We start from the raw sequence: 8796 nt of genomic DNA, 5'->3' as shown, positions 1-8796 counted from the left end.
AAACATGGCTGCCAGACACACAGGCACATACTTCCACAGGTCCTGATTGCTTCTATGTAACCTGAACAAACCTCCGAGAGGCATTAGGTGTGTGTTATTGTTGCTTGACTGGACAAAGCTGCTCCAGAGGAACAATAGTCCCACAGTGCACTGGGGGTGTACCCGGCGACCAGCCACAGGGGAGGAGTCTGCGTGACACTTCATTACATTCGTGTGAGGAGACCTGCAACAGGTTAACGAGGCACACAGGCCCTATGTTACTCACGGACAAAAGGGTTTCACCACTTAGGGGCCAGCTGAAGCTGTGATTACTGCAGTGATACAGCACCCAATGGATATGTCATGATGACTTTATTAATAATGACATCAGCCTACTTCATTTACCAATAATAATAATAGTATCTAGCATGACAACAGAGAAATATCTTATACACATAGATATTAATAGAATCTTGACGATCTTTCATTTTAAAAAGGTGACAGACAAAAGTGAATATATATATATGTTCTTATCACTGTGTACAACACAATAGAGACCATCAACTTTGACTTTATGAACTTAACAGAATTGCAAGTCAATCAAAAAACATTATGGTAAGACTCCTGGCCCTAGAAATTAACATATGAGATGAAGTATCCAAGGAGTTCCTCATCAAAGGAGTAGAGATGAACGTTGAATGGTTTGGGGAGGAGGGGGGTCAGATGAGCAGAAGGTCAGGAGTCATAGTTCTGCAGAAGGGTGCATCCGTAGAGAATGATAGAGCCCTTTAGTGGCCAAAAAGGCAGTTTTAGCATGGGCAGCGTCATTGAGGGCTTCCACCATGCTTCCGCCATTTCAAAGTAGTGAACTGGGTGGGGATTCCTATGGGTTGTAGCCTCAATGGCACCGTCAGACACAATAGTGGCAAAGATGAGTCCTCTACCCATCTCTATGGGTACATCTCAAAAACCACCTCTCCTTTACTTTATTTGCACTACTATCGCTGGTAGTTATAAAGCATTTATAAGTTCATTCCACTCCAAACTATCTTTTGTTATTGTGTTCATTAGTCCACTGTTGACATAGTCTCACAGTGTTTTGCATGTCAGCAGTCAACTTTTCAAGATATCGGGACTGTTAAGAAGCAGTGTCACCGGCCAAGTCATCCTGATGTAAAATGCATCATATATGGTAAAACGCATATAACTTCCACCTGTCAGACCTTTGTATTTAGACCAGTGGAGAGGAAGGAAAGGAGACATGGAGAGGAAGATGGATTTCAGACGCGCCCAAGGAATTGATTTCTTGACTCTCGCTCTCTCTTTTCATTCAGTCTCTCAGTCAAGGGTTTATCATTATACATCTCTCTCTCTCTCGCTCTCTCTCTCTCCGTACCGCCTTGAGTGACATCAGATTGAGGATGGATGGAGAGCAGGAAGAGAAGAGTGGTGGAGGGTGGTGCTTTCTCCCTCTCTCTGTTTCCCTCACTCATCGCCGGCCGGAAAGTTCTCCTCCATCCTCTTGATGAACTTCATGCGGATCTCTGTGACATTGTCTCCTCTCAGGGTGTCCAGAGCAAACTTCACATCCACTGCCATCTGTACCTGGAGGAGAGAGGAAGATATTATTCACAACACGTGAACATAATACCATACACTGAGTGTACAAAACATTAAGAACACCTGCTCTTTCCAAGAATGACTGACCAGGTGAATCCAGGTGAAAGCTATGATCCCTTACTGATGTCACCTGTTAAATCCACTTCAATCAGTGTAGATGAAGGGCAGGAGACAGGTTAAAGAAGGATGTTTAAGCCTCGAGACAAAGGAGGCATGGCTTGTGTGTGTGACATTCAGAGGCTCCCCGGTTTGTGTCAAGAACTGCAATGCTATTGGGTTTTTCACACTCAACAGTTTGCGTGTATCAAGAATGGTCGACCACCCACAGGACAACCAGCAAACTTGACAACTGTGGGAAGCATTTCAATCAACATGGGCCAGCATCCCTGTGGAACGCTTTGGACACCTTGTAGAGTCAACATGGGCCAGCATCCCTGTGGAACGCTTTGGACACCTTGTAGAGTCAACATGGGCCAGCATCCCTGTGGAATGCTTTGGACACCTTGTAGAGTCAACATGGGCCAGCATCCCTGTGGAATGCTTTGGACACCTTGTAGAGTCAACATGGGCCAGCATCCCTGTGGAATGCTTTGGACACCTTGTAGAGTCCATGGGGGGGCAACTCAATATTAAGGTGGTGTTCCTACTGTTTGGTATACTCAGTGTAATTCACACAAATAGAATGCTCACACTACCAACACCCTGTGCAGGCTCTGTTATTTTCTTTTCACATGATCCTTTTCTAGCACAGTTCCAACAGAGATGCTGGATACGCATCCAGACCAGCACAGTACAGCTTGGTTAGGCTAGTGTGAAAAAGGCCTAAAGAAGCACCATCTATCTTTACCATCTCCAGAGCTCCTCGGAGTACCCCACACAGCAGGTTGGAGTAGACCAGGGAGCTGTGGTTGTCAGGCAGCTCTACAAAGTCCACAAGGGGGTTACTCTCCAGGATGAGGGACAACTCATCCCCTGCTGGGCTCCAGTTGGTCACACTGGGGGTGATGCCCAGGTACATCTTAAACGCCACCTAGTGGACAACACATGCAATCATACAATGGTGTTAGTGTTACAATGATGTTAGTACTGTATTTACAAATGGAACAGAGACTATCGCTCTCATAAGAGTCATCAGTGAATGCAGACACTGACATTGTCACATGAGTTGTACTGAGAGAGGGTTGAAGAGAGCGGACTAGGCCAGGGAGTGGACAATCTTTCTTTACCAGGGTCTCACAACAAGTGATCCAGTCGTTGATCCAGTCTTTGATCCAGTCGTTGAGATCTACCTTGTGAATGTCTCTTTTAAAAACTGTATGATGGTAGTTCGGTTGTTAGTCAATGTCAAAGCTTGCTAGCGAGAGCTGCCCAGCCTTGCGGTTGAGTTGCTGAAATGTGCATAAACTGGGGACATATGCAACTCTGGTCTAACCCTAACCCTAACCCTAAACGCTCTCGTCGCAGAGTGCTAAGTCGCCATGTGTCTCCTCCTTGAACATGACTGGTCGCTGGTAGCAAGGTGGCTGATTATCTCAGTCTAAACGGCAGTTGAGGCTACCAGTTCAATATCCAGCACAACATTCCATACTACTGCCTTCCCTATAACTGAACCTACAGTGAGAGGTTAGACCTGTGAAAGGACTTAGTAGCACTGTTAGAACAGAGTGCTGAGGGAGCCTGGATGTCAACCACCAGGTGAGACAAGTAGTGTTTGAGCTTGACAAGTCTACAGTGATTTAGTACTGGGCCTGATGCTCAGGAGTACAGCAGACTACTGTCTGACCACATAGACACAAGCACGAGTTTGTGTTTGTATGTGCGCATGGTCATTCCTTCAGTGTGAACTAAATGTACTTAGGCGAGGGATGGTTTCACCCTGGGTGTAGGTTGACAATGCTGCCAGGACTATTGTATAACAAAGACAACAAGCAGTGAAGGACAAGAGCCCACACACACACACACACACACACACACACACACACACACACACACACACACACACACACACACACACACACACACACACACACACACACACACACACACACGGGGGAAAGCGGCCAGTTGGCTTTGCGGTGGCATAGCTGAGATGCTTCCCTAGCTGAGTGAGTGCAGAAAAATGAAAAGCAGTAGAGAGGAGTTATGAAAGCTCAGAAACTACGCAGACTACTGCAGGTTGGAGCTGAAATTCCAGTCGCTGACTCCCTCGCTCTCTAACTCACTCATTCACTCATTCATAGTCAACCTCCTTCCCTCAGTCTTTTTCCCAGCTCTCTCTCTCTCTCCCCCTCCCTCTCCCCCCTCCCTCTCCCTCCCCCCTCCCTCTCTCTCTCTCTCCCCTCCCTCTCTTCCCTCTCTCCCCCCTCCCTCCCTCTCCCTCTCTCCCCCCTCCCTCCCTCTTCCTCCTGTCCTTTTCTCTTTCCCTGTCTGTTTCTTTCTTCATCTTTTCTTCCCCCTCGCCTCTCTTTTCTGGGAGGGTTCCACGGTCACGCTCTGATTGGCTCAGGGACGTTCCCGTTACCTTAGCGATGACATCAGCCGTTTCTCTGAAATCCTGACACCTCCCAATGCTGGATCGCGCCAAGAAGTCTTCGATGAGACGCACTCCGATATTATATCCCCTGGGAAAAAACAAGAGAGGGGAAAAAACAGTGAGTAAAGAATGGTGCCAAATACTCTACCACTTTAGAACAGAGATTCACACCTCCCTTAAAGATGTCTTACTCTACCACTATAGAGCAGAGATTCACACCTCCCTTAAAGATGTCTTACTCTACCACTATAGAGCAGAGATTCACACCTCCCTTAAAGATGTCTTACTCTACCACTATAGAGCAGAGATTCACACCTCCCTTAAAGATGTCTTACTCTACCACTATAGAGCAGAGATTCACACCTCCCTTAAAGATGTCTTACTCTACCACTATAGAGCAGAGATTCACACCTCCCTTAAAGATGTCTTAGAGCAGAGATTCACACCTCCCTTAAAGATGTCTTACTCTACCACTATAGAGCAGAGATTCACACCTCCCTTAAAGATGTCTTACTCTACCACTGTAGAGCAGAGATTCACACCTCCCTTAAAGATGTCTTACTCTACCACTATAGAGCAGAGATTCACACCTCCCTTAAAGATGTCTTACTCTACCACTTTAGAGCAGAGATTCAAAGATGTCTTACCTCCACTGTAGAGCAGAGATTAAAGATGTCTTACTCTACCACTGTAGAGCAGAGATTCACACCTCCCTTAAAGATGTCTTACTCTACCACTGAGAGCAGAGATTCACACCTCCCTTAAAGATGTCTTACTCTACCACTGTAGAGCAGAGATTCACACCTCCCTTAAAGATGTCTTACTCTACCACTGTAGAGCAGAGATTCACACCTCCCTTAAAGATGTCTTACTCTACCACTTAAAGAGATGATGTCTTACTCTACCACTTTAGAACAGAGATTCACACCTCCCTTAAAGATGTCTTACTCTACCACTATAGAGCAGAGATTCACACCTCCCTTAAAGATGTCTTACTCTACCACTTTAAAACAGAGATTCACACCTCCCTTAAAGATGTCTTACTCTACCACTGTAGAGCAGAGATTCACACCTCCCTTAAAGATGTCTTACTCTACCACTTTAGAGCGGAGATTCACACCTCCCTTAAAGATGTCTTACTCTACCACTGTAGAGCAGAGATTCACACCTCCCTTAAATATTTCAGACATGAACACTGGCGGCTTAGTCAGACCTCAATGCTGAATTGAGCAAAGCTGAAAGAAAGAGGGAGAGAGCTATAGACAAACATCTGGACCCTATTAAGGAGTAAGATGAGATCGTCACCTGATTGTACCATATTTGGGACGTGCTACAGTAGGTGTATTAGTTAGGCAGAGCAGAAAACCTTTACAGACCCTTTCAGACCAACTCACACACTACATCATTGGTCTATTGGTTTCTAGGGTTAAGTTCAAGAGGGATGGAGAATTTGTCCGTGTGCTGCAGGTTAATGGGAAACTTCAGAGGCTGAAAGCAGTAGCTCCACTTTATCCATTTGCAGAGTAAAGGATAAACTGAAAATGAAACGTTGAGGAGGGGCACATTTTACACGTTCACAACAAGCAGCACACTTCACACACACGTGACTCAATTACTCTCCTTGTCTCCTTTCCTTGATCGATTATAAGTGAAAGGGCTAAGCAGAGTTTGTTGAGAAGAAGATAAGAGACTCACATCTTATCCAGTTGTTTGTTGACCTCCTCGTCGTTCTCATAGTCCTTACACAGCTGGGTTACCAGGGCTCCGTACGTCAGAGTGAACAGCTCAGAGTTCTACACAGAGAAACAGAGATCTATTGGGTGAAATTACACAGTGTCTCATCACAGCCGCAAGATTTGTGACCTGTTGCCAAAATAAAAGGGCAACCAGTGAAAAACATACACCATTGTAAATACAACCCATATTTAAAAAGTTAGGACACACATTCAAGTTAGTTTTTTTTATTTTTTTTTTTACAATTTTCTACATTGTAGAATAATAGTGAAGACATCAAAACTATGACATAACATTTATTTATTTGACCTTTATTTAACTAGGCAGGTCAGTTAAGAACAAACTCTTATTTTCAATGATGACCTAGGAACAGTGGGTTAACTGCCATGTTCAGGGGCAGAACGACAGATTTTTATCTTGTCAGCTCAGGGGAATCGATCTTGCAACCTTTCGGTTACTAGTCCAATGCCCTGACCATTAGGCTACCTGCCTCCCCAATGCAATCATGTAGTAAACAAAAAAGTGTTCAACAATATTTGAGATTCTTCAAAGTAGCCACCCTTTGCCTTGATGACAGCTTGGCATTATCAGAAACCAGCTTCAGAAAGTAGTCAACGGGATGTTTTTCCAACAGTCTTCAAGGAGTTCCCACATATGCTGAGCATTTGTTGGCTGCTTTTCCTTCACTGCGGTCCAACTCATCCCAAACAATCTCAATTGGGTTGAGGTCAGGTGATTGTGGAGGCCAGGTCATCTGATGCATCACTCTCCTTCTTGGTCAAATAACCCTTACCCAGCCTGGATGTGTTGGATCATTGTCCTGTTGAAAAACAAATGATAGTCCCACTATGCACAAACAAGATGAGATGGCTTATCGGTGCAGAATGCTGAGGTAGCCATGCTGGTTAAGTGTGCCTTGAATTCTAAATAAATCACTGACAGTGACACCAGAAAAGCACCATCACACCACCACCTCCATAGTTCACGGTGGGAATCACACATGCGGGAGATCATCCGTTCACCTACTCCACATCTCACAAAGACACGGCGGTTGGAACCAAAAATCTCACATCTGGACTCATCAGAGCAAAGGCCAGATTTCCACCAGTCTAATGTCCATTGCTCGTGTTTCTTGGTCCAAGCAAGTCTCTTATTATTATTGGTGTCCTTTAGTAGTGGTTTCTTTGACGCCATTCGACCATGAAGGCCTGATTCATGCAGTCTCCTCTGAACAGTTGATGTTGAGATGTGTCTGTTACTTGAACTCTGTGAAGCATTTATTTGTGCTGCAATTTCAAAGGCTGGTAACTCCAATGAACGTATCCTCAGCAGCAGACGTAACCCTGGGTCTTCCATTCCTGTGGCGGTCGTCATGAGAGCCAGTTTCATCATAGCGCTTGATGGTTTTTACGACTGCACTTGAAGAAAAAGTTATTGAAATGTTCCATATTGACTGACCTTCATGTCTTAACGTAATGATGGACTGTTGTTTCGCTTTGCTTATTTGAGCTATTCTTGCCATAATATGGACTTGGGCTTTACCATTTAGGGCTATCGTCTATATACCACCCCTACCATGTCACAACACAATTGATTGGCTCAAACGCATTTAGAAGGAAAGAAATTCCACAAATTAACAAGGCACACTTGTTAATATAAATGCATTCCAGGTGACTACCTCATGAAGCTGGTTGAGAGAATGCCAAGAGTGTGCAAAGTTGTCATCAAGGCAAAGGGTGGCTACTTATAAACTTAATATATATATTTAGATTTGTTTAATGATTTTTTGGTTACTACGTTATTCCATATGTGTTATTCCATAGTTGATGTTTTCACTATTATTCTACAATGTAGAAAACTGTAAAAACAAAGAAAAAAACATGAGTAGGTGTGTCCTAAATTGACTGGTACAGGAGTTACAACACTGTATATAGACATTTTAAATGTTATTTTGGAACTGAGTGTAATGTTTACTGTTAATGTTTTATTGTTAATTTCACTTTTGTTTATTATCTATTTCACTTGCTTTGGCAATGTAAACATGTTTTCCATCCCAATAAAGCCCCTTATAATGAAATTGAATAGAGTAGGAGAAAACTTAGTTGCCAGCACCCCCTGGTGTAAAAACGTCAAAACTACAAACATCTTTAATTGATTCAAACACAGTGAATGATTTATTATATTGTAGATAAGTCATTTTCACAAATTAATTCGGCCTTACTAAAGTACGTAGCGTAGACTTGGGTCGGGTGCATGGGTCAGCTACCTACGACGAAGAACCAATATCATCGGGGCAAATTTTGATATGCCAATTGCCATCCATGCCAGGCTCATCCATGCCAGGCTAACAGCTCATGTTTAACAAATGCGAAAGGTAACTATGCCCGAATAAAACAATTATAAACACTTACTGGCATTTTAGTAACTAGTTAGCTGCAATCAAGTTGCAGTGACTTAGTGAGTGTGCCATGGTGCTAGAATAGCGAATTAAATGCTAGTTACAATAACTTGCTAGCCAGACTAGCTTCCTGTATTTGTCATTCATTAAATGATCACTGAATATCAAATTTGCACTACAGTTAAGCTTATGTGTCGGTAATACTTCATCAAAACACGCATTGTTATATTAACACATTAAGCTGTTTTGGGCGGTTAATAAAAGGTAATTTGTCGTTAAATTAGCTACCGTTAGTTTAACTTAATACTGTAGCTAGCTAGCATTAATTGAGTAAGCTAAGTAGCATTAGCATAACGCGACTCCTTACCATCTTCTTGCCGTCTGTGGTTCGGTTGGATTGCCTTGACATAGTGTATTGGGTTACATGCTTGTACAGATGATTGAGTAGTTATCCTTTATTTATTCGTTTCTTTGAGAGCGGTCCCTGTGATCTATTTTCTGTCTCAGCTGTCAAACACCCAACTTCCTGAAA

At 43.5% G+C, this 8796-nt stretch overlaps 1 protein-coding gene across 2 annotated transcripts; it reads right to left on the bottom strand.

The window, feature by feature from the left end:
* Window positions 1-336: 336 nt before the first annotated feature.
* Window positions 337-8790, bottom strand: LOC118397942 (trafficking protein particle complex subunit 3-like). Of its 2 annotated transcripts, none has more exons than XM_052469738.1 (5): window positions 8632-8790; window positions 5828-5925; window positions 4121-4220; window positions 2447-2629; window positions 337-1584 (listed from the first exon to the last, which is right to left on the bottom strand). In XM_052469738.1, the coding sequence occupies exons 1-5, from the start codon at window positions 8671-8673 to the stop codon at window positions 1465-1467; spliced, it is 543 nt and encodes a 180-aa protein (XP_052325698.1). In that variant the 5' UTR covers window positions 8674-8790; the 3' UTR covers window positions 337-1464. The 2 variants fall into 2 exon arrangements, with proteins under 2 accessions (XP_052325698.1, XP_052325699.1); XM_052469739.1 differs by having other exon boundaries at window positions 5828-5945; window positions 8632-8776.
* Window positions 8791-8796: the final 6 nt, after the last annotated feature.

The sequence above is a fragment of the Oncorhynchus keta genome, chromosome 19 (assembly GCF_023373465.1).
Source record: "Oncorhynchus keta strain PuntledgeMale-10-30-2019 chromosome 19, Oket_V2, whole genome shotgun sequence".
NCBI classification, from domain to species: Eukaryota; Metazoa; Chordata; class Actinopteri; order Salmoniformes; family Salmonidae; genus Oncorhynchus; species Oncorhynchus keta.
Note: the sequence above shows the minus strand (reverse complement) of the source record. Positions and strands in the feature narration are given on the sequence as shown.

Coding starts and splice junctions, on each gene's coding strand:
- LOC118397942 (XM_052469738.1), bottom strand. CDS start 8,673: ATGTCAAGGCAATCCAACCGAACCACAGACGGCAAGAAGATG. Junction 5,926..8,631: donor CCACAGACGGCAAGAAGATG/GTAAGGAGTCGC, acceptor TTCTCTGTGTAG/AACTCTGAGCTGTTCACTCT. Junction 4,221..5,827: donor AACAAACAACTGGATAAGAT/GTGAGTCTCTTA, acceptor GTTTTTTCCCAG/GGGATATAATATCGGAGTGC.